Source organism: Mercenaria mercenaria, chromosome 9, assembly GCF_021730395.1.
Source record: "Mercenaria mercenaria strain notata chromosome 9, MADL_Memer_1, whole genome shotgun sequence".
NCBI classification, from domain to species: Eukaryota; Metazoa; Mollusca; class Bivalvia; order Venerida; family Veneridae; genus Mercenaria; species Mercenaria mercenaria.
The window spans coordinates 37468759-37496398 of NC_069369.1; the positions used below are offsets into that span (position 1 = coordinate 37468759).

General features: G+C 29.9%; 1 protein-coding gene and 1 long non-coding RNA gene across 5 annotated transcripts; one reads left to right on the forward strand and one right to left on the reverse strand.

Moving 5' to 3' along the window:
• Positions 1-2791: 2791 nt before the first annotated feature.
• On the forward strand, positions 2792-25187 carry LOC123546954 (mas-related G-protein coupled receptor member H-like). Of its 4 annotated transcripts, none has more exons than XM_045333642.2 (2): positions 2792-3615; positions 23208-25187. In XM_045333642.2, the coding sequence occupies exon 2, from the start codon at positions 23273-23275 to the stop codon at positions 24293-24295; it is 1023 nt and encodes a 340-aa protein (XP_045189577.2). In that variant the 5' UTR covers positions 2792-3615; positions 23208-23272; the 3' UTR covers positions 24296-25187. The 4 variants fall into 4 exon arrangements, with proteins under 4 accessions (XP_045189577.2, XP_053407215.1, XP_045189578.2 ...); XM_053551240.1 differs by having other exon boundaries at positions 2792-3229; XM_045333643.2 differs by lacking the exon at positions 2792-3615 and adding an exon at positions 21173-21975.
• LOC128559484 (uncharacterized) lies at positions 18382-19781 on the reverse strand. The gene is made up of 2 exons (XR_008372395.1): positions 19434-19781; positions 18382-19283 (listed from the first exon to the last, which is right to left on the reverse strand). It is a non-coding gene; the product is annotated as an uncharacterized LOC128559484 (long non-coding RNA).
• Positions 25188-27640: the final 2453 nt, after the last annotated feature.

Below are 27640 nucleotides of genomic sequence, written 5' to 3' on the forward strand. Positions count from 1 at the left end.
AGCGTAACAAACGCTTTTCGATTTTCATCGTAAAAAGTAGTAAAAACAGCAAAATCTCATGTGTTTCCGTAATATAAAGTTTGTCAGTAATTAAGTTTTAAAGCTTTCTTAAGAAATACAACATTAATTTCCAGATATCTAAAAATAATACTTTATTTGTTGTCGAACGATTTGGAGGCATGCTGCTTTAAAATAGCCTAGAGTCCTCTTATCGAATCGCTGTTCATTTCTTCATAGGATAATACACCATTATCTATGTCGCCATGTCTTATGTACGATATTCTTTAATGTAACATGATATCGATCTGGTAAATAGCTCTAGACATATATCGCTATCGAACATGTCCTTCCTTTTTATATAAATGTCAACTCTAAATTACTAAAAGCTGGACAGATGTTTTAATTACGTAATTCTATAGGGTAGATCTGCTTTTCTGTGTTTTGTTTGATTCCTTGTTGATGTTTTACTGATCTATGTTAACATTTGCGTTAACACAACATTTGTCTGACGCTGATACTCTGCTGCTTCGATGCTGATGTGATTTTTTTCTGTTTTCTTCTCGACAGATACTCATTCAAGGGTAACTAATTCAACTGTATTTTTTTCTGTTGGAGGTACAAATGTACCTCTTTGATTGGATTTTGTTAATACCATTATTTTCTGTGTTTGTACAAAGCATGCAATAATTGAGTCACCCTACTATGTGGTAAAGAAATACTTGAAGAAACAATTTCAACAATTTAACAATATAAAAAACGCTAAAGCAAATCAACTTTGTATGGCGTCTTAAAATCGATAGTTAAATATTAACGTATGATGTCGAAGTAAAAAAACACATTTAACAGCTTTTACAAAACAGTATGTTTCCTTCATGAAGCTATATAGAATTGAAATTGTATTAACAGCACCAGGGGAAATTATTCCATAGTTTTCCCATTTGTTCCTCTTATAACGGTTGTTTCCCTTTACTTCAATATGTGTTTATCATAATTGACATTTTAGCTTTGCACATGAATACAAAAAAATAACTGTCTTCCTAGAAAACAACGCAAGGTTACAATGATAACAGGGTAACCGCTTAGTTTTGTCAGGGAGTGTAGTAAACGATTGAAATCTGTAGATGTGTTTGATCATCGGACAGTTTCAACTCCTGTTGTCGCTGACACACTGGCTTGTCTTCAACTATCTGCGTATTTCCGTCGCTGCAATTTGATTAATTCAAAAATGTATAATACAACTGTCCCTTGACGCTTTTACCAGAAGCGTAACACTTTTTGATTTCTTATCTGCCGACTTGATTTGAAGAAGAGTTTAGAGGAATTGTCTTTCACTGCGGGAAAGTCTATTTGTACTGTAGCAATCAATGGCCCATCTCATTTCAACATTTTAGGGTATAGGTTAATGTCTCTTTGTTTGTTTTTGCATACACCTATGTCACCCTAATTATGATCACGTCTGAGAGAATCTACTACAGTAACTTTTGTAGCAGAAACATGTTTTACAATCTTTTTAAATTGAGTTTAAGTGGTTCATTACATTAAAATGACTAACAAAGCATGAATTTTTATCCTACATTCTTATACCAGGAATGTCAAAAATTAAGTAACAGGGACCATTGATGTCATTTTGCATTTGACTTATGCCGTCCGGATTCAAACTAACTGCATTGATCTGTGAAATATGTCTAATTGATATATAGAACATATCAATATTGTTGAGACCAAGTTTTTTTGTTACTTCAAAATATGACAGTTTTTGAAACAAAATTGTTCAGCTTCTCAACAAGGAAAACATCTTTCACATAATAATATAAACTTTGAAATCCATTATTTGACATAATTACAATGTTTTATTGAACATTTTAACACCCCGATTTATTTTTCTATAAAACAAAGAAGGCTGAAAACAGTGAATTATTAAACAACAATTTACTGTTCTGACGTCACAATTATTACGTCATAGCGTCAAACGGCATAACAGCGCGCTGGAAAAGAAACCAATTGAAAACGGGAAATATTTAATGAATGCCGCCAAGAATGTACTTTAAAGTCCTTGGTTACGTGTTCGAATCGAAATGATATATCTCATTGAGTGATTTGCTCTTGAATAAAATAATTGTTTGACGTTCAGATGCGTATTATTATATCATTCGGGCTGTACCATCGTGATATAATTCTTTCGCATCTGAATCCCAAACAATGATTTATTCAGCGACAAATCACTAAATGAGATATATTATTTCTTAAATATTCTGCACAATTCGTTTCAAAGTGAAAAGGAATTCAATATTATTCCTATTTCTAAGTTCCATTTCATTTTGAAAATTAAATTTTATAATATTTTAAATGGGAAAGGCAGACTTTTATTTTTTACAATTCAACACGTTTTATAAATATGTCTTTATCCAATGATAAGTATACTTGGACTGCACCAGCCATAAATAGAGTTATTTCATGCTTTTTTTGTTCATTATTGAGCCGCACCATGAGGAAACCAACATACTACATTCACGACCAGCATAGATCCAGACCAGCGCATCCGCGCAGTCTGTGCAGGATCATGCATGCTGTTCGCTTTCAAGGCCTATTGTAATTAGAGAAACCGTTAGGGATCATCGTGGATCCTGACCAGACTGCGAAGATGCGCAGGCTGGTGTGGATACATGCTGTTCGCAAGTGAACTATGTTAGTTTCCTCATTGTGCGGCTCCATTTATGTTTGCAGGTCAGAATTAGTGATCGATAAATCATGTCAGATATTGGTTATTTTTGAATGCTTTATCACTTTCATTTAATATCACTATCGATGCAAGGGGAAATGCATTTCAACTTCAAGCACTAGTTATAAAATGAGTTAAATCTAGTTTAGAAAACTAAACATACATCATTACAGTTGTCAAACGTTACAAGGTTATATATATAACTTCACTTCCGGTATGGGACGTTTGTCGATAAGCAATTATAGTTGTTTGCTTCCTTAATATGGCGCTAAATTATTTGTATATACCTTAATGCTGGTGTTCTAGCTATAAATCTGCTATTTTCCGGAAGAAGTCGATTGTAGACAGTATTTGGTATGTTATGGGGCTTTACGATGTGGTGATTCTATACAGTGTTGGATGAGTCAGGGGATTGACTTAGACATGTTGGACCTGACAACGTGACGATTTTCGAAAATGCAGTGTATGTTATGGGTTTGGCGATCTGGAGATTTATTTAGACAATATCGGGTATGTGTTATGGACTTCACAAGATTTTCGAGATTTTATGCAACATTGGATACACATATGGGGTCCAACGATTTTGAGATTTCAGACAATATTGAGTGTGCGTTAGTGACTTTACGATTTGGATTTTAAAGACAATGTTAGATGTGTCCTGGGAGTTTTACGATGTGGGGATCTTAGACATTTTTAAAGGCAATTTCGGGCGGGTGTTTGAGGCTTGAGGATGTGAAGATATAAGACAATGTTTGGCGTGTGTAAGAGGCTTGGCAATGTGAAGATCTAAGATAACGTTGGTTGAGTTAGGGCTTGACGATGCGAGACTGTCTTACTTTTATTCAGCAAAAAACAAAAAAAAAAATGAAAGAAAGAAAGCATATTAAAGAAACCATGTGCGTGTATATTTTCTTACAATCCCTTGTACACCAACCTCTGTCCTACCTTTTCTACCCTTTAACTACCCATCAATCGATTACCTTTTCCGTACTCTTTGCTGAATAAGACCTCGGTTGTTTTGACACTTGCACGTAGAAATAGCAGTCGACATTTGAAGTTCCGCATCCAACCGAATCTATTTCCATTAAGGACAGTTTGCATGATAGAGGTTATAAAGGTGTCCATTCTTAAGCACCACAACACAAAATCCCAACTGAATATCATTTTGAAGGATAACATGAGTAGTGAATAAAATAAGGTTTCTAGGCCAATTTGACCTCACTTGACCCCATATCCAAATTTTATAAGTGGACTTTAACCTTACCCTAAACTTAAAATACTAACTTGGTACCCTTGGTACCCTGAAAATCTTTGGTTAAACCAAACGAAAACCTCCAGTTTAACCAAAAAAAAACATTTGATTTGATGGACGTAAGTTTGAAGGGTCAATCTAACCTTATTTAACATTTAGTCTTTGGTCCAGACTGACCAATGCCGGACAATTAAAAACCCACAGGTCTTAAACCCAGTAAAACGTTTTAAATACATATGATATATATGAGTTTACAGAATAGAATATATTGTTTGAAAGAAAGAAGATTTACTGATAATATAAATCCTCATTATGTTACAACAAAAAACGGGAGAAAAATGATAATGGCTACCTGTTCATCTTGTGGAAAAATGAATCAAAGTTTGTTAAAAGTACAGGGGGTAATTTAGATATTCACAAAGCAATGTTACCTTTATTACCTAAGAAAGGTTTAACACTCCCAGGATATAATTATTGTGGGCCAGGAAATCCCCTAGATAATGGACCCCCTGTTAACGAACTGGACGCAGTATGTATGGACCATGACTTTTGCTATGACAGCGGTGTAAAAAAGGGTACATGCGACAAAAAAATGCTTTCCAATTTAAATAACACTAAATCAAAATCATTTGGAGAAAAGATTGCAAAACATTTAGTTGTGAAACCTATAATTAAAACGAAATACAAACTTGGGCTGGGACAAAGTCAAAAAACGGGAAAAGGGGGTAGAGTATACCCCCGGAATCACATGGAACGATGAATTAGCAGAAGAATTACACAAACCGATTAAAAGAAAATTTAGGAAACGAAGAGTGATAGTTAATGATATTGATGATACTTGGTCAGCTGATTTAGTTGACATGCAAGCTTTTTCAAAATATAATAAAGGAGTAAAGTACTTGTTAACCGTTATTGATATATTCAGTAAATATGCTTGGGTTATTCCATTAAAGAATAAAACTGGAGAATTTGTTACTGAAGCATTTAATAGAATAGTTTCAGAAGGTAGAACACCAACAAATTTATGGGTAGATGAAGGAAAAGAATTTTATAATAAAAAGTTTGAATCATTTTTGAATAAAAATAAAATTAACATGTACCATACATTTAAGGAAGGAAAGGCTGTAGTTATTGAAAGATTTAATAGAAGTTTAAAAAGAATAATGTGGAAATATTTTACAGCAAATAATACTTATACTTATTTAGATAATTTGCAGGATATTGTTGATAAATATAACAAAACAAAATATTCTAGTATAAAAATGACACCAACCGAAGCTAGTAAAAACTTAAATAAAGGTACTGTTTACTTTAATTTATATGGTGATTTAAAGATACCAAAGAGTAAAACAAAATTTGAAATTGGTGATCGAGTTCGCTTAAGCAAACTTAAAAGACATTTTGAAAAAGGATATACACCAAACTGGACAGAGGAAATATTTATAATTTATAAAATTAATAATACAAATCCAAGAACATACATTATTAAAGATTTAAATGATGAAATAGTTCAAGGTTCATTTTATGAACAAGAACTTTTACCTTCTACACAAGAAGTTTTTAGAATAGAAAAAGTTATTAGACGAGACTATAAGAAAAAACAAGCTTTAGTAAAATGGAAAGGTTACAATGAAAAATTTAATAGTTGGGTACCATTTAGTGAATTGGAAGAAATTTAATTTAAAAAATATATTATATAAATGAGTCATAAAAATCTAATTTCTAATAATGGAATAGAAACAATAGATCAATTAATTATTCACTTAACTAAACTAGCTGCTGCTTACAGAAAAAGTTATAAATTTTTTTTTGGGAGAGTAAGTACCGGATTATATTACAGCAGGTATCTTTGGTTGTTCAGCTGCATTAGCACTTGTTCCAGCTATTCCTATATTTGTAGCAGTTGCTGGCGCTGTTCCATCAGTAATTACCATATTTACTAACAGACTAAAACTTGACGACAAGAAATTTATTTTAAAAGCACATCATCACAAAATAAAACAACTAATAACAAAAGCACGGATTGGAAAAGTAAATAAGGAAGATAAGAAAAAAGTTATTCAAGATATTTTTACAATACTATTAGAAATGCAGGAAGAAAAAAATATTCAATGCCTTTTGAAACGTATATGAAGGAATTTAAACTTAACGGATATAAAAGTAAAAAAGAGGAGGAAGAGCTGTTTTAAATTTTACGTGTGTTTTTTAAAGATTTTTTCTATAAGTATATTATATATAGATGGTTAATAGAAAGGTAGATTTAATGATTATACCAAAATTATCTAGCACTTTAGGAGAAATAATGAATCCAGACAAAAATTCATATAAAAAAGTTCTTAAAAGAAGAAATGTTATTAAATCAAAACTTGATCAAATAGTTAGCGATGAATATAAAAATCACGTTATTGATAAATTACAAAATGTTATAGATCCTTATCTTTTAAAAAATAATTTATTTGAATGGAACTGTGGTTGTCTGTTAACTGAAGAAGAAAATGCCGAAAGGTTATGTGATTGTCCCAGACCAAATAATCATCGAAACAACCCTAAAAAAGTTATTGCAACCAATTGTGATACTAATGAAGAAAAAATATATAGAAGCACTTACGCAGCATTTAAAGACCTTGATATTTATTCTGGATTAATAAAAATGTGCTGCGAAGGGAAAAACAGAGTAAAAAGTGGAATATCAAAAACTAATGGAAAAAGATATAAATTTAGATATTTTATTTCTTCTTAAACTTTATTTATTTTATTATTTTTTTAATCCTTTTTTGCTTAACGAATTTTATTTTCTAAATATAATATATATAGATCGAAATCGAGAGATCTACAAACCAATATTATAAGAAATTTGAAATTAAAGTTGAATATAGACAAGATCCAAAGAATCAATTATATTTAACTATAAACGACTCTTATGAAATACTTAAATCTGAACTTAAAACTTTAAAAGGTATAAAAATAAACGTTGTTTTAAAAATAACTTTTGCAAAAATGGATAAAACTGATACAATATATAAATCAGCTTATTTTCAATCAAAGGCTTTAGAAATTATTAACACAAACGAAATAAAAAACACTTTACGTCAAGCTTTTGATGAAATAATAAATAGAATTGGTAATTGGATTTCTGAAGGAAGCGGCTGGAGAATAGGGTCAGTTGATGCTCATTATATAAATAGATATAAGTATAGTCCATTGGCTGCTTCAAGTTATTTAGAATTACCAAAACCATTACAAAATCCAAAGAAAGGATTGATAAATATAAAGAATGATGATAATGAATGTTTTAGATGGTGTCATTTAGCTTACAAATTTCATGTAACAAAACATTCTGAAAGAGTTTCAAATTATAAAAAACATATAAACGATCTTGATTATAAAGGAATAAAGTTTCCTGTTACATTAAATCAAATACCTAAAATAGATGTTTTAAATGAAATATCATTTAATATATTTGGTTATGAAGAACCTGCAGGTATTTATCCATTGTACATATCAAAATATCAATACGAAGAACACTATGACATGTTATTAATTAATAAAGATAAAATAAATGGCGACTGTAAATCACCAGGGACCCCGGTCCATCATTATGTTTGGATAAAAGACTTTAATAGATTAATGTTTAAAAAAACAAAATGTAAAAATAAAAAACATTTTTGTAAAAGCTGCCTGCTGCATTTTTCTCAAGAAAGAATATTAAATGAACACATACCAAATTGTTTAGCTATTAATGGTACCCAAGGCGTAAAAATGCCAAAAGAGGGAAGTAAAGTACAATTTGAAAATTATCATAAAGGTTTAGCAGTACCTTTTGTAATTTATGCTGATTTTGAATCAATAACTAAAAAAGTTTTAACTGCTTAACCATCAACTGAATCTTCATTTACTGAACCATATCAAAATCATATAGATTGTTGTTACGGCTATAAAGTTGTTTGTTGTTATGACGATAAATATACTAAACCAACCCAGATTTATAGAGGTCCTAATGCAGTTTATAAGTTTATTGAAAAAATGCTTGAGGAAGAGGAATATTGTAAAGAAATATTTAAAGAGCACTTTAACAAAGAACTAAGAATGTCTAAAAAGATGAAAGCGAATTTAAAAAACAAAAGTTTTGCCATATCTGTGAAAAAGAATATATAGAAGATTCAATCAAAGTAAGAGACCACTGTCATATAACAGGAAAATTCAGAGGAAGTGCTCACTCAGAATGTAATATTAATTTTAAACTAACACACAAAATTCCTGTTATTTTTCATAATTTAAGAGGTTATGACGGTCATTTTATTATGCAACAAATAGGGAAATTCAAAAAAGAAATTCATGTTATTCCTAACAATATGGAAAGATATATGGCATTTATGATTTCCGACTTGGTTTTTATTGATTCATTCCAATTTATGTCTCAATCATTGGATAACTTAGTAAAAAATATTCCAGAATTTAAATATTTATCTCAAGAATTTGATTACATTGAATTATTAAAAACAAAAGGTGTTTATCCATATGATTACATGGATTCATTTAAAAAATTCAAAGAAATAAAATTACCTTCTAAAGAAGATTTTTATTCAATTTTAAAGAAACACACATATCTGACAACGAATATGAACATGCTAAAAATGTTTGGAATAAATTTAAAATTAAAACAATGGGAGAATATCACGATCTATATTTAAAAACTGACGTATTACTTTTAGCTGATGTATTCGAAAATTTTAGAAAACTATGTTTAGAGTACTACAAATTAGATCCTTGTCATTATTTTAGTAGTCCTGGTTTAGCTTGGGATGCAATGTTAAAAATGACTGGAATTAAGTTAGATTTAATAACTGATATTGATATTTATCTTTTTATTGAAAAGGGACTGAGAGGAGGAATAAGTTATATTTCAAACAGATACAGTAAAGCAAACAATAAATATATGAAAGATTATAATTCTAAATTAGAATCTAAATACATTATGTACCTTGACGCCAATAACCTTTACGGTTGGGCTATGTGTCAACCTTTGCCCTCTGGAAACTTCAAATTTATATTCGAAAAACAATTCAAGAAATTACTTGCAAAAGGTAAAACTAACTTTATAGTTGAATGTGATCTTGAATATCCAAAAGAATTACATACTGTACATAATGATTATCCTTTAGCTCCTGAAAAAATTAAAATACTAGATCAATGGCTTTCTGATTATAGTAAAAATATTAAAACAGAATTTGAAATAGGAAAGAGTAATGTAAAAAAATTAGTTCCAGCTTTAATGAAAAAACAAAAGTATGTAGTTCATTTTAAAAATCTTGAACTATATACACAATTAGGGTTAAAAGTAACAAAAATACATAAAATATTAACTTTTAATGAAAGTCCTTGGTTAAAAAAATATATTGATTTTAATACTCAAAAAAGATCTAAAGCAAAAAATTCATTTGAAAAGGACTTCTTTAAGTTAATGAACAACTCTGTATTCGGTAAGACGATGGAGAATTTACGCAAGAGGGTTAATATTAAATTAACACATGATGAAAATATTTTATTTAAATACATAGCCAAACCTTCATTTGTTAGTTCAACGATGTTTAACAAGAATTTGTTTGGTATTCATAGAATAAAAGAAAGTTTGTTATTAAACAGACCTTGTTATGTTGGAATGTGCATTCTAGATTTATCAAAATATTTAATGTATGATTTTCATTATAATTACATTAAGGAAAAGTACGAGGGTAATTGTAAATTACTATTCACTGACACTGATTCATTATGTTATGAAAAAAAAACCAAAGATGCATATGAGGATTTTTATAAGGACAAAGATTTATTTGATAATAGTGATTATATCCCATAATCAGAATTTTATTTTGATAATAATAAAAAAGTAATTGGAAAATTTAAAGATGAAGCTGCCGGCATTCCCATTGTTGAATTTGTCGGATTAAGAAGTAAAATGTATTCATATTTATTAGAAAACGAAGTAAATGTTAAAAAATGTAAAGGAATTAAAAAACTTGTTGTTAAGAAAACAATAGTTCATTAAAATTATAAAGATACTTTGTTTAATTCAACCCAAAGTAATCACACCTTTAAAGTTATTCGTTCTGATAAACACAATCTTTCCAGTTATGTTATAAATAAAACATCTTTATCATGTTATGACGATAAAAGATATATTCTTGATAATGGTATTGATACATTAGCTTATTCTTAAATTATAGAACCATAAATTGTTAACTGAATATTCATAACGTTTAAAGAATTAATATAAATAACATCATTTATTTTAAATTCATTTGCATAATTAATAGAAATAGATTCATTTTTTCTGTTATTTTTTACATTATAACTTTGAAGAATTACATTTTCTTTATTTCTTAGATGTAATTTAGCTTCTCCTTTATCTAATTTAATTGCATCAACAAGAATAATTAAGATGCAATTTTGTTTAATTATTACATTATTACCATTTTGAACTAAACCAGGACTAGCATTTACAGTTTTCCATTGAAATAATCCACTATCGGTATCTTGAGTATAACATGTTAAAAACAATGGAGGTTTTCTTATTAATTGTCTTTCTATTTTATTTACTTTTTCATTTATATTATTAAATATTCCCATTATATTAATTATTCCAGTTAAATAAAAACACAGTAATTAATTAAAACTAGGGATTAACTCAAAAGTTTGTTTCTATCATGGAATGCATGTTCATCCGATATAGATTCATCCGGTATAGGTTCATCCGATATGTAGAATCTGATGTAACTATTCTTTATAAGCGAAAATATTACTTCTGTAGATGTTGAATCGTTATAAGGATGAATGTCAAACATTGTTCCTTGTGTTAGATGAACTTTAATTTTTTTTCTTATACATAGATATTAACTGATCAGTGTCAAAGTCCTCAGCTGCCTCAGCTGCTATATTTACAATATTGATAAATGTACCAAGAATTAGATCATCAACATCATTCCACCACCTAAATATAAAATGTGATATTGGGCTTTTAACCGGTTTACTCGGTTCACCTATAGGGCTCGCACCCGTTAATAACATCTTAATATCTATTATATAAATTCCGGTTTTTTCGACTATAAACACACCCCTCAAAAGCAAATTTAGTACAGCTATTTTATATTCTTGGTTTGTGTTTATAAAATCTCTATAATCTAAGATAATTCCAGGTCTTAATTGAAATTCATTTAAATAGTTCAGACCGCCCATATCTTCATATGTTGAATATATCCAGACATCCTGACGGATAAAATACTTTTTCATTTTTACGTAATGATAAAAAGTGTTATTATAGTATTCAAAGAGAAACACTTCATGTTTTACTTTTTCTAATTTTTCTTCTATTTTCCTGTCTTTTTTTAAGTTTAAGAATTATTTCAGCTAAATCATCAAGTCGTTTTGTTGTAGCAACTTCAGAAGCAGACAAATTGTCAACAACAACCTTTGTTTTAGCTAATTGTGTTTCTTGTTTTAAGAAAGCATCTTTTACTTCTATAATTTTTTTCCAATTATTAGAAATTTTTTCATCATTAGTAGAAATTTCTTCGACATTAGCGGTTATTGCTTTAGTATAAGCAGTAATTACTTGGGTATTAGCAGTGATTGATTCTCCTTGTTTAGCTGATATTTTAACTACAGAGTCCAAATCATTTATTATTTTTTTAATTTTATCATTAATTATGTTAATTGCTTCAGTATTAGTAGTGATTGATTCTCCTTGTTTAACTGATTTTTCAACTACAAAGTCCAGTTCATTTTTATGTTCTTCAACTTTAGCATTAAGCTGCGTCGTATCTTCTTGTAATTTTTTTTGTAATATTACTTAAGTCTGCATACTTTAAAATATGACGGTTGTCAACAGTACTAATCCAAATTCGAATTTGTTTTTTAAAGTCATCTATTTTAGAATTAAGCTCTTTTTTAAAGTCCTCTAATGCTGTGTCATGATCATCACCTCTTTGTGAAGCTGCCTTTTCCAATTCAGATTTATATTCTGCAAGTTTATTTGAAATTAATTCTAATAAATTTCTATGCTTTTTATCAGTTTCAGTATTTAGTTTATTTATTTCTGTTCTAATTTCTAACGGATACATATTTTGTAACTTTTTCAGCTTCAATAATCTTGTCTTTTAGTTCTTCATGTTTAATCATAGTATCATTTATTTTCTGAACTTGAGTGTATAACTTTTCAAAATTGGCTTTAAATACTTTTTCTATGTTGTCATCTGTCAAATCAGATTTCTCTTCAAGTTCTTTAATAGAATCAACCATAGCTTTCATTTCTTCTCCAAGTTTACCTTGTAATTCAACTATTAATAATGAATTCTTTTTAAAATCTTTTGCTAATTCTTCAATATTCTTTACTTGTGCTTCTAGTGTTTGTTTTATACTTTTAACATCTTCAAGATTATAGTCATCTATTACACTTTGAATTTTTTTATACACCAACCGTCTTGGAACTGCATCAGCGGGTTTATCTGGATTTCCTAGGTTGATTATTTCATTACCTCCCATATCTAATGCTCTGTTCATTGTGTTATCAAGTTCCTTATTTCTGTGAAGATATGATCCCATGTCCTTTTTAAGCTTTTTGTATTGTTTTTTAGTAGCATAATCACTTAAATTAATATCAAATTTAACTTTACTTATACTGTCAGGTTCACTTATTTGTTCTATATTATTAAAAACTCCCATTATATATTACCAGTAAAGTTTTTTCTTAAAAACTTCCTTGGTTTGTCAATATATAAGAAATCAAATTTTTGATTTGTTGCATTAGCAAAAGAGTTAGGGTTAATATTTTGTTCATTACAAATCATATCATTTTCTCGTTTACCTGGACTTTCAAATAAAATATAATGTGAACAGTTAATTCGAATATCTTTTGGTGTTTTATAGTAAGACTGACTTAAATAAATAACACAACAGTTTTTGTGACGTCCTTGAATAAAGAATTTTTTTTTATTTCATTTTGAACCTTTTTATCTTCACATACAAAATCATCAAATATTACTACTTTTGTTTTTCTGATTCAAGGTTATCGCATGGTTCAATTTGGTTGGAATCAGCCGAATCTTCAAGTATTTCATTTGGATCTACTTTAATTTTTTTTGCAATTTCATTTAAGTGATTTATTAAATATTGATATTTAGATTGTTCTAGGTTTTTAGCATACAAGTATAAATTATCATAATATATAAGAGGTTTTCGAAGTATATGCATTAATGTATTTGTTTTTCCAGATCCAGAAGATCCACATATTAACATTCTAAAACATGAATCTGGCATAAAGGGATATTGCTTAAATTGTTTAAAGTTATTAGATTTATCACTTTTTGTATCATAATTTGGAATTTCCATTTATATATAATAATACATTATCCTACATTATATTACATTATTTTACATTATCTTACATTATCTTACATTATTATATAAATGCAATCAAAACTTAATGAAATAAGAATAAGAAAAAACTTAGTCGGGCAAAAGATGAGAGATCTTAGAGAAGAAATAATGAGAGAAAATATTAAGAAAGCTACAAATCGGGATATGTACACTGAAATTTATAAGCCAATTACTGAAAGAATAGAAAGTCAAAAAGAACAATTATCAAGTCAGTTAAAAGCATTACCTGAAATTAAGGAGCAATTAGCGTTACTAGGTGATGAAATGAAAGACATACAAACATATCAGGGTTTACCACAGCTATTCCAAGAACCATCAATTACATGGTCTCCTGAAGAACTGGCGAGGGAATATAAAAAATACAGGGAAATAAACAAAGAACCTACTGAAAAAGAAATTAAAAAAGTACTGAAAGATTATGAAAAAGAACAAGCTTTAAAATCGGCTTCTTATATACCGATAGATTGGGGAGATAAACCTGTTGGACGGGTTTCTCAAGATGAATTTAAGAAATTAGAAGATTTTGGAAGAGAAAAGATGGGAATAGCTGAAACATCTGATGATACAACTAAAGATACAATTGAAGAATCAGAAGAATTTGTGGCAAATTTAGATGTAAATATTGGTAAAGATGTATTATCAGATTGGTACTTACCTGTATTATCAGAGTTAGTAACAAACAAAAATAAAGATGATTGGATAAAAACAAGAAAAGAGGTTACCGAAAAATTAAAGAAATGTACTCGTAGAATAAATGAACACAGTAAAATAAATCCAGATGAAATAGTTGAATTTACAAATGCAGAACCTATGGCTGCAGGTGAGTATGTTTCGGAGTTAGAATTAGACAGAGAAAATCTTAAAAGATATGGTGAACGCTGATCAAAAATGATTAATGATTCAGAGGTATTTGGAAAGGGAATAAGATATCATAATTCATATAAAGTTTCACCAAATGGACAATATGGTAATTTAATTATTAACTTAAATAAACTTTACGGACAAAACAAATTGGTTGCTAAGGATCGAAGAACTGGTAAAGAAGTAATTAACACTAAAGTAGATAATGATTTAATTGATTTGATTAATAAAAGATATAACAATAATAAAAAACATTCAATTCATTCAAGAAAAATATTCAAAGAATTAACAGAAAAATCAGGATTACCTATCAATAAAAGATCTATGAAATTTAAAAAAGTAATTAGGGGACAAGGTTACGACGTTTGTCCATGTAATCCAAAAGAATTGGTTAATGACTTGGAGTTAATTTGTGGTTCAATTAATGCTGGAAATAAAAATGAAGAACTAAAAAATGAAGGTATTAGAATAAGTGATGAACTATTAAAAATGAATAAATTGTTACCAAAAGAACATGAAAAGTTATATAAAAATTATTTTTCTTGAATATATAAATGGAACAAAAAATAGTATTAAGTTCTGAAACAGTTAAAAATGATAACAAAAATACTCCAAGTGATTTTACAATCAGATTTAGTCGTTCTTTAATTTTAGATAAAAATAAAACTTATGTTGTTGGTTTGGATAGTATTAACACTATGACCTACTCTTGGCATAATATTAGTGATGAATATAACAATAAAATAATTCGTTATAATAATGGTAAGGATTGGAAAAATATTATATTTACAAATGGTTCTTACAGTTACACAGATATTAATAATTATATTAGGGAAACATTAATAAGTAATGATGATTTTGAATTTAATAAATCAGAAATTGCTCCAATAAGTTTGGAATTTGATTTAAGTAGTTTTAAGATTTTGATTTCAATTACAGGTATTTTATGTTGGATTTAAGAATGTCAAATTTTCATACATTGCTTGGATTTGAGAAAAAAGCATTGAGAAATACTGAATGGGGAACTACAACACCAAATATAACTAACTCTGTGGATACAATTTACATTCATTGTGATCTTATTGATAATTCACTTGTTGATGGTAATTTTAGTGATATTATTTATGCTTTAAGTACTGCAGATTTAACAAGAGCTTATCCATTTACAAAAGAACCACAAAGAGTTGGATATTCTGAAATTAATAAATATATTATAAATTTAATTAGAATATATATTACAGATGTATTTGGTAGAATAATTAATTTTAATGAAGTTGAAACAAGTTTTACACTAATTTTAAAAGAAATATAAATTTTAGTTTTATATAATGTACAAAAAAGTTTATGACAAAAATAAGGGAATATTTATTTATGTTGATGCTCACACGGGAAAAGAAATTATACGCGGCACAGGTATTTTTGACACTTTAACGAAATTGTTTTCAAGTGGAGTTGCATCTTCAATTAACACAGCTGGAAAAAAAAGCTTTGGAAACAGCAGGAAAAGCAGCACTAGAAAGTGGAACAAAAAAGGTTGGAACGGAAGTTGGAAATTTAGCTGCTAATAAAATTGTTGAAAAACTTAAAAAGAAACCTGCTCCGGCAGTTGGTAATTTAATTGCCAAGGAATTACAAGAAAAGAATAACAGTAAAAATAATAATGATAATGAGGAGGATATTAATATAAGATTGAATAGATTATTGTCAGGATCTGGGACTTCAGCTCAGCGTAAACGTATGAACAGATTAATTTATAAAAAATAAAATAATATATAATATATATATGTTTAGAACAAAACAAAATTGTGAAAGATATGAATTAACTCCTATTCAATTAGATACAGCTTTAATATCTGTCTTGGGAAATAATGTTAAGCAACAAAAAAAACGGATATCACTTTACAATTAATGATAGAAGCTCATATTTTGATTGGTTTAATGCTTATTTTGAAGTAAGTTTTAAAGTAAATAAGCTTGCTAACGGTAATAATTATGCTGATGGAGATCAAATTGCTCTAATTAATAATGCAGCTTCATTAATTGATCAATTAGTGGTTAAACAAAATGGAAAAATTGTTTATGATTGTAATAATTTATACAAAGTAATAAATGTAAAAAATTTAGTTGAACTATCTAATGATTATGCAGAATCAACTGGAACAAATGAATTTATTTATTTAGACGTTAACGCTAGTGCTGAAAGCAGAAAAGACCAAGCTGAATATAATAAAGGTTTTGGTCTTAGAAAAGGATTAATCCAGGGTGGTAATGAGGTAAATGCTAAGATTCCATTAAATAATTATTCATTTTTTCAGGGTTTAGAAACTAATATTATACCTCCAAGTCAAATTCAAATAACACTGCAGCGACAGATGATGATGAATTAATTTTTAGAGCTAATGCTGCTGATGCTGGTAGAGTAATTGTAACAAAATTAAATTTATGGGTTCCACGTTTGATTTGTAATGAATTTGGACTTAATTTCATTTATGAAAGACATACAAAAGCAAGATGGTCATACCTTCGGGAAATGATGACGCAATCAACTGATACACAACAAAATAATATAACCTTCAGAATAACAGCTGGTATAACAAAACCACAACATGTATTTGTTTATTTACAACGACCTGATAAAAGTAATTCACAAGAACATAATCCACATTTATTAGATACATTTAAAATTAATGCAGCAAATGATAATTGCACTTTGAGCTCTTGTCGTCTTGAAGTTGGTAATGGTGTTTTTTATCCAGAAACAGAATACACAAGTATATCAAGAATATACGATGATGTAATTAATTATTATTATAAACAAAATAATAAGACTATTGGAAGTCTTTTAAATAGATTTAATTTTCAAAGTTTGTTTGGATTTGTTTATTTTAACTTGGAATATAAAAAGGAAGTAACTACAGAAGATCCTAAGCATATTACATTAACAGTTAAGTTAAATATTCCACCAGCAGCTAATATTCGTGTTTACGCAACTGTATTGTATGAAGAAACAGTTGAAATAAATACTACTGGAAATGAACTTGTTATTGTTTAAATAAAATAAATTTTAAATATATAATGTCATCAAATTATATTGAATATAAAGTTAACCTTACAGATGGACAAAAGAAAAATTTAGCACAAGCTTATAATAATAAAATTCCACATACGTCTAGATTAAAACATGAACAATTACGTGGAAACTTCCCTTTACTTTTAACAAAAACACAAATTAATCAAATTAAAAAAGCTGTTGCAAATAATAAGGGATTAGAAATTACAATTTCAAAAAAACAAATGTCCAGTCAAGGTCAAAATGGTGGATTTTTAGGAGCTTTGGCTGGTTTGTTAGGAAAAACAATTCTTCCAATGGCAGCAAAAATAGTTCCAATATATTAGCCCCTCTAGGCATTGGAGCCCTTTCTGGACTGGCCAGTACTGGTGTTAGTAAAATACTTGGAAATGGTATGATTTCGGTAGCTAATGATAAAAGAAATATAATATCACCATATCTTACACCTAATCAAAGAAAGCAACTAGTAGGATCTGGAGTGATTAAATTAACACAAAAGCAGAAACAAAATGGCGGCTTTTTAGGCATGTTGGCTGCTAGTCTAGGAATACCTTTGATTACATCTTTGTTAAGTGGTAAGGGACATGGCAATGGTATACAGATTGATTCACAGCGGAGACCTTACAGACGAATTCCTATAGTAAAAAAAAATAAAATTTATAAACAAACCAATTTCTAACTTTGAAATTGAACAATGGGTAAAACAATTAAAAATTAAAAACTTTAGGGGTGTATTTAGTAGAAATAATTTACCAAAAACGAAAGAAAAGGTTGAATGTGGAATTATAAATTAGGACGACTTTGTTGGTCCTGGAACACATTGGGTTTGTTACTTGAATACTTTGTACTTCGATCCATTTGGACTTCCTCCGCCGAAAGAAGTAATTAAGTATATACCTGGGGTTAAGTATAACAACATACAATATCAGGACAAAACAAGTACACTCTGTGGATATTATTGTTTATTTTTCATAAAAATGTTACAAAATGGTATAAACATTTATGATTTATTGTATAAAATACTAAAAGTTAACAATCAAAGAGTAAATGAACAATGATAAATTATTTTAATAAAATGAGTTAAAATGTATCAAGAACATAATATTCTTTACTACTAACAAAAATGTACCATAAACGTTATATTCCATACTACTCTCAAAAGCGTATGTTCAATCATGCATATGCCTATGGCATACTCAAACGGTTGAGTGATTTTCACAACATAAAAGTATTATGATATTCAATCATGCGTATGCCTATGGCATACTCAAACGGTTGAGTGATTTCAGTTGTTTGTACTTAAATCTTGTAATACTTGTTTAATAGTTGTAAATTTTTTGTAAATATATTCAATAGATACAGCATATTTTAAAATGTCATTATATTTCATGCAAAATCATACAAACGTATTAAAAAGTTGCAATGTGATAATGAATAATTAAAATTATAATTTTTAAGTGTTACCATGAATCCTTTTTTTTCCCCTTTTTGTTAACATTTTAAACTTTTTTAAAACTTTTCCTTTTTGACATGAATTTAAAACTATATTTCTTGTATCTGAGCGTATCAATTTATCCAGCATTTCTAAACATTCGACACATTCATCTGAAGTTGAGGGGTCGCGGGTAAATTCGTCGGTTATTTTTCGTTCATCTGAGAAGGATTCTTCCAATTTCTTTTTTACTTCATTGTATCTGGTTTTTCTTGTAGTGCGTGTTGTTGTTTTTTTCGATGCCAATTGATGTTGTAATTTTATTATATCTTGTTTTAAATGTTCGTTGTCTTCCCTAAGTTTTTGTAATTCGTTCGGTTCCCAAACGTATTGGTTAAGAAGTTCGTAATATTGTTTGCAATATGAATTATTCCATTTCTGTATTTCGTGGTCATTGGGGTATTTTTCTCTTAAATATACAGTCAGACCATCGATATCTCGGTAAAACTCTTGAATACTCCTGAACTGATATAAAGAAATAGTTCTTTAAAGTTTTGTACCACTTACGTATTCTACAACGTATATATTGTTTACATTCATATCAAAATATTTAAGCAGCGGGCTAATAGTCTAAAATTAGTAAAACGATATATAACAAAATATAACTTACATTATAGTCCTTTAAAACTCCTTTCTGTTCTGTTGTTGTAGGTATAAGTTAGCAGTATAAAGTTATTTACTTTCATGCAACTTTTTTATGCTAGCAAAGAAGGTTTTGGTGTTAATCAATTACGTTTGTGTTGCGAAATACGTTATATTTGTTTACACGTAACTTAACAACCGTTCATAACCATTTTCAGAAAATGTCACGTAAATCCCATATAACATTTTCAGAAAATACGTCAGTTATTTATAACCAGGTTTTCCGAAAATACGAAAACGAAAGTAAAGTAAATATGTCAGTTATTTATAACCAGGTTTTCCGAAAATATGAGAAAACGAAAGTAAAGTTAAAATCTATGTTTTTTATTGTCCGGCATTGGTCAGTCCGGACCAAAGACTAAATGTTAAATAAGGTCAGATTGACTCTTCAAACGTCCATCAAATCAAATGTTTTTTTGGTTAAACTGGAGGTTTTCGTTTGGTTTAACCAAAGATTTTCAGGGTACCAAGGGTATCAAGTTAGTATTTTAAGTTTAGGGTAAGGTTAAAGTCCACTTATAAAATTGGGATATGGGGTCAAGTGAGGTCAAATTGGCCTAGAAACCTTATTTTATTCACTACTAACATGGACCAGTATTGAGATGTTTGAGATGTTGATCCTGGCCAATTTGTATATAAGGCTGGAAACTAACAACTGCAAGCTAGGTACTGTTAGGCCTGCATGATCATTTCACATGACTCTTTTTTTTTCATTTCAATTCTTGCGAATTACTGTACATAATAGTTATTATTAGTTTGATTGTGTAATTACTGATTACATTTTTTTTCTTAAAATGTATGTTGAGACGATATGGGTTATTACGAGGTAATATGTAAAATACTCGAAAAAGCCTGCGACGGTATCGAAAACGGACAGGCAGACAGGCAGGCAGATTCAGTGGTTTTTTGGGTCATAGACTCTGACAATAACATGTACTGTTTGATACAATAAGAGCAATGATAATTTCCAAATGCACAATGCCAGTATAATGAACCTATTGATGGATCTTTATCACACTTGGCCTGTGCCATTCTTATAATGTCCTCTCTCATATCATATGTTTTCCAAGGGAGCACTTAGGACCTTTAATAGGCCATTCAATCTAAAAGTAGTTATGATACGAATTACTTTTGCTTACTGCTTGATAGATCTTTAGAAAACTTGGTCTGCAGCATCATTTATAAGGTCCTCTTCCAAGTTTGTTCAATTGGAGAACTAAAGCTAAAAATAAAATACATTCTAACACGATCCGATTCATTTTCCTATTAAACAAAGAAGGTTGAAAACAGTGAATTATTAAACAACAGTTCACTGTTCTGACGTCACAATAATTACGCTATTGCGTCAAACGGCATAGCGGCGCGCTGGAAAAGAAACGGATTAAAAACGGGCAAGTATTTAATGAATGCCGTCAAGGATGTACTTTAAGTCCTTGGTAACGTGTTAGAATCGAAATAATATATCTCATTTAGTGATTTGCTCTTTGTCGTTCAGATGCTTATTATTATATCACTCGGGCTGCGCCCTCCTGATATAATTCCTTCGCATCTGAACTCCAATCAATGTTTTATTCAGCGACAAATCACTAAATGAGATATATTATTTCTTAATTTAAACTATGAAAAATGAAATACTTGACGGATCTTTAAGAAACTTTTTGGCACTTAGTCCCTTTAAAGGAGTAAAAATAAAATACATTTAACCTATTGTCTCTAATGAACTACTTGGCGCATCTTTAAGAAACTTTTTGGGCACTTGGTCCATTTATAGGAGCTATTAGAGCTAAAAACTGAAATACCTTAAAACAACCATCATGAAAAGCTTGCTGTATGTTCTTCAAACTTGATCTGTGTAGTATTCTTATAAAGTTCTCTTAAAGTTTTTCCAAAATGGTAACTTGGCAGAAATTACCAGAAATGATAATGATATAATTCGTCTAATATTATCGTAAGTGACTCAATTTACATTAAAAGTCTAGATCATAGAAAGAAAGCTGGGCATGTATAATTGTGAATATGTTTATCTAATTTTAAGTGTTTGCCAGTTAAAATCAGTGTTATAAGTATCAATTTACTTCAGTTAATAACATTTATCCATCACGGAAGTTAATACTTGAATTCTGTCGTTAAAATCAGTTTTAATTTTTGTGTCAAATGTCATGTATATATATTCTTCCGATTGCTTAAGTGTTTCAATGGATGATGTATGAAAGTTTATCACTGTTGTGATCTCACCATACACTTAACCATGGCTCAGTCTTATACCATCGAATAACCGATAGATCTATGACAAACTATAACAAATCCTACTATTTCAGATTGCTAGATTGTTATAATCTATGACGGCCCATATGAAATGCATGATTGCTGTATTGTAACTGTAATTATTTGTCCCTGGTTTATATTGGAGATATATAAACGTTGTTTGATTGCCCTGAAAAACTGAGTCAGCTGTATTCAAATGTACTCGTTTTATCTTGAACATAAATCAAACGTGTTTGCTATATCATGTACGTTAATCAATTTTATGTTTACTATAACTTGGATTTTAATCAAATGTATTTTCTGTACTAGTACTTTAGATAAAATTTATATCTACTGTATCTTGGACATTAATCAAAATGCAATCGCTATTATCTAATTTATTTGCTATATCTGGGTTTTAATCAAATATATTTGCTATATTTTGGATTTTAACCAGGTATACACATTTATACGTATTTACTTTATCTTTGGTTTTGATAAGATATATTTGCTATCTTTTGGATTTTAATCAAATACATTTGCTATATCTTTGATTTTAATAGAAATATATTGATTAGATTTTGTTATAACTTGTATTTTTCTTATCCAGGTCCAGGCACTGGAAATTTCTGAGATGCTCTCGAGTGTCTTCTACCTACCTAAGAGGTCTGTACTGGTTCGTACCAGGAAAGACGGTTTCGCGTGTATCGGTGCAATACCCCGGGCACATTAAAGGACCAGACTGTCTATTCGCAACTTATAGCTAGGCTATGTTAGCCAGACAGGCCTGTTTCTAAAAGTATATCTCTCTATATGTTCTAGGGGCTTATCTCACTATATCCCTATGGTCAAATCGCTCTGTGTTTTTACTAGACAATGAATTTCGCGCCCCGTGTGGCTGCGTTTGCTTTGTGGAACGCGCCTTTGATCGTGTTTATCATGAAAAGGGCGCTATATATATTTGGTATAATAACGATATCCTAATTTATATTCTTTTTTATCATCTAAATTGTGATTATTTTGTTATTGGATGTAGACTTTTTCACAATATTATAATTCCTGTTATAATAAAAAAAACAATGGTTTGTAAGAAAGCTTCTTATTCTTGAGCTTGTTCTTGAGGCATGATTAATCTGTTTACATACTGTAGTCTTTAACTGCACGTATTTAGCATATTATCAACATCTGTTGTCCGAGACATTTCTAGTATAAATGTGGAAAAAAATCCATTGGGAAATCGAATATAATCAAAAGATAAAGAGGACAGATTATTGTCATTATAAATCACGTGCGTGTTTACTTTTCTATCTGATAATGGGGTTGCTTTATTCGGTCTAAGCTTGGTAGTGTGGAAAGTGTTAATCGGTTGTCATGGTAATAGTCATATCCGTTTCCGAAGTATAACGTTAGAACGGATCGAAGATATAGAGAGAAAGAGACTTTCTTCCTGCACAGTCACAAGTTCTATATGTGTATAATATATTTTTTTTCATTTTAGGATATATTTGAAGATTCATTGATGTTGGAATTTATTGCTTACAAGATCAGTTACCTCAGCTTGAGATGATGACTTTATCAAATAACTCGAGTCTTTTTCCGGAAACGAATAACCGAACCCTGTATATGGAACATACAATAGCGGTTTATGTATGGACATTTGTTCCACCATTGATTATCACACTAGGAACTGTGGGCAATTTGACAACAATTATCGTGTATGCCAGACCGTCAATGAGGAGCAGCGCTTTTGCAATCTACGCAGTAGCTTTGGCAATATCAGATACAGTTGCTCTGTATTCTGGTATGCTGTTTGATTGGTTGATGTTAGCATTTGACGTAAACATCAGTTTTAGAAGCTCTTTCGGATGTAAGATCGTATGTTGGCTAGTTTATACCTCCGTGTGTTATTCAGCTTGGATTATTACAGCAATAACTGTTGAAAGGGTAGCTCTTGTTTGGTTTCCACTTTGGTCAAGACGTAGAAATGACAAGAAGTTCTCGAAAAAATTGATTGTCAGTATTTTTGTTTTCTGTATGCTTTTAAATTCGCACTTGCTGTATGGCATTGTCCTTGACACTAGACAATCAATATTTCATAGAAAGTGCAATACAGTTGATGAAAGCTATCAAATATTTTTCCAACACGTGTGGCCATGGATTACTTCAAATGTGTTCTGTTTTGTGCCTTGTTTTCTCATTATAACATGTAATATGATGATAATTTTCAAGATGTTAAAAGGTCCTAATTACACATGCAGAAGTTACAGACCGAATCCGTTTTCTCCAAGAAATATCTGCATGAAAGATCAGAGGACAGTGATTATACTTCCGCTACTGCTCACATTAAATACCGTCTTCTTAATAACTACGTTACCTTTAAATATATATTTGCTAATTCTAAAGTTTACAGACGTGTTAGTAAGTGACGTGTATTCAAAAAAGGAAACGCAAAACTATCTTTGTTGGACAATACTAAACATGCTTTTGTTTTCGAATAACGCAGTCAATTGCATTTTCTACTGTTTAAGTGGTTCCAATTTTAGGAAAGAACTGAAGGCGATGTGCTGTAATAAAGGGTTCCATTGAATCTCGTATACAAAACAATGCAATAGTTTTATCAGAACTTAGTGTGATATTTTGTTGTTGTTGTTTTTGTTAAAATTTGAAAAAGTTTGCAGTTTTGATATACTACCATACCTTTGTTATCTGTCTGTTGAAAAGTTGATGCATATTTTCGGACGAGTAATATTGTTAGCTGCCTTTTATGTAAACGACTAACAGATATAACGCTCTAAACATGCGTAAGGTAGTTGCCTTTCTCTTTATTAAAACGGAAGACATTCATAGTTATATTCATTTTTACATTATATTGCTTTGTTTAAAAAGAGACAGTTCCTTTTTAGACTTCCATACATAAGATATCATGAAATGTAAGCAATTTAAAAGTATTGCAACAGACAATTCAGTATTCAAATCGTAAACGCTTTAAAACATTCAGTGATAGTGTCTTTTTTTTCTTTTTTGTGCAACATACTTATGTCTGAAATGATTATCACGTTTCGGTCATTCAAAAAACAATTCACCACAACCATGCCATTATGGAATATCAGTAAATTCAGTTCTTTATTATAAGATCAATGCCGTGCGTATTTTAAACCACATTTAAATATTGCAATCTTTAGTCAGATATGACGTTTTAGCCCTTGCATTGTCATTTCGATACATAAGAAATCTACAATTAATTGTTATGATAATGTATATGCATCTTCTATTAGATAAGATACGTAAATAATTCTGTGTGTTTTAACAAATATACAGGCATTTTATTCTGTATGAATCCGAATATCTTCTAGGTGACTAATTGACGGGATTACTACGCATGCGGTTAGACAAAAGTATGTCATGTGAGAAAAAATTAGCTGACGGATTTTTAACAATAAACATGGTAGCAACTGAAAAACAGCCTATCCAATCGAGAGATAACATTTCCTTACAATACTTCAATTTTTTATTAAAAAAAAAAAAAAAAAAAAAAAAAAAAAAAAACACACACAGTTACTTGTGCCGTTTCTCAGCAAGTGCACATCAGGGTTAAAATGTTGCTGCCTATTCGACGTGAAAAACTGAATGTGTACGGTCATTTTGGTCCATTCACACATATATGTTCCCTTCCGATGTTTTCATCTATTTGCGTGCTGAAAATGCTCCAGAGGCGGCCATTTACACACATTTATACTCGGTTGTCATTTGGCTTAAAAATTCATTTGTTTTTGCATAACTGATCTCAACAAACTCCAGACTGAATCATTTCACTACATAAAAATGATGACATATTTCATACATGCATTAAGATGAATTTTAATCATATTAACTCTGATGTCGAAAGTTAGCCAATATACGCCAGTCTTTCTTGGGATTAAAGGCTTGAGATTAAAGACTAACGCAACTCCAAAAGCAATAAGAAAGAGACCGGCTCACCTATACCAGCCAAAATTGAGGTGTGGACGGATGGTGGATATTGACGTTATTACTCGACAATATCGATTCAAACAACGAACTTTAAACAAAGAACTGTTTCGGCGGCTTACACATGCTTTGGTGCGACTTTTAAGAGACAAATTCTAATTCAGAGATTGGCTTCTATCACATGATGCATTTATCAAAATGGACGTTACGAATTTGCGTATTCATCACATGTTCCAGAGGTACATGCTAAGCACGCGAAACATAAACTTGAACAGTTTAGTGGAGATATCAAGGTCACTGACGATATTGCACGTTCCATTCTTAGACGTATGAGGTCCGTTAAGATGCATGGGACAATTTAAGATATTAAAAAGAACTACCAACAGATTTCTGAGAAATTAAAACCAAGTACGTTAAAAAGGTGTCTAATGTGGTAACTGAGCATAGTGTTCCGCATAATTTGGTGATCAACTGGTTTTCAAGTCCTGAAAACAAGGCTCCGAAATTTTAGGTAGGCGAAAGTAAAGTATATGTCCGTTATGCACTAGTTTTTAAATGAGATAACGAAACGAAAGTAGATTTGATGCATCTACACATTTTTCACATACAAACTTCATTATATTCACGCTCTCTAATCCTCATTACGGGAACTTATAGTTTATCAAGCACTTAATTCAAGGTGACTTCCAATAAACCAATAGCGGTATCAGAACAAAGGCATAGTTAACGTAGGGTGGTTCTACATGATAAAGCAAACCATATCACATACAAGTCGGACACACTTTTATCAAAGGACCTTCAAAAAGTTTAAGTCTTTGACTTGTTAAATCCTTTCATTATTGTCTTGATTTTCTAACCTTATTTTTATGGACTTGTTTTACTATTATTATTGGAATCATACATATTTGTAGTTTTGTCAATCTTCCACTGGTGGCAAGGTTTCGTTTGCCATTTATATTTCTTTTAAACAACTTCAAACCATATATATCCCTAAGTAAAGTAAGAATCCATTTGAATTACTACACTAAACATACGCATAATTATTATTTTCATCGATTCACAAAAAAAAAAAGAAAGAAAAGAAATTATTTGAAAAAATAAAAGAGTTCAGTTACAATTGTTTTCATTATTTGCAAATCTTACACTCGGTCAAAGCAAGATTCAATATATTATTTTAAAGCTTTCTTAAACTATATGACAGTAACTCATATAAACTATTGTAGAAATCTGACAAATTGAGTGTATTCTTCGCAATATTCCTATCAAATTAAATGTAGTTAAAATGTAGGCTTGTACGAGCGTTACATATTCTTTGGTGTGACACTTTTAGAATTTTACAATTCAATATGGGTCTTGTAACATTTCGTATATGTACAAAGTATTTCTACTAAATATCGCTAATAAATTTACAAGTTTAGTAACCGGGTTTAATAATTTGTTATGAAATACCTTTCTAACTGTAATGGACAAAGTGCTGTAAACAATGTCATATAATCTGAAGGGCATATTATAACCGGTAATTCGGTTATTGGCCCGTCAGGTATATGTGACGTCGTTTGACGTCTTTTTACCGTGTTTTATTTCGATAAAAAAATCGTTAAAAGTCAATATTTTATTTGATTAACTAACTACATGTATCTATTAATCGTTATTGCATTTAAACATGTAATACATAACTTATTTAACGACAATGGCGTCCTTACGTGGTTATTGGCACTCGCACTCTTGAAACCTGTACTGGCGCTCGGACTACGCACATGTGCAAACTAGGTCTAGCCGAATTAATATCTACTTTAAGCTGGCTAGTGCCATTTAAAAGGTGTATATGTAGAACCATTAGCTGTTATTTCTGGATACCAGATATTCTATTCCGATTCTATTCTAATATGGATATTCTATGTTAGTAATATGTGTCCTGTTTGACGGTCCCTTAATGTAAGATTTTGGAGACTTGGTGCAAATTGC

Coding starts and splice junctions, on each gene's coding strand:
- LOC123546954 (XM_045333642.2), top strand. CDS start 23,273: ATGATGACTTTATCAAATAACTCGAGTCTTTTTCCGGAAACGAATAAC.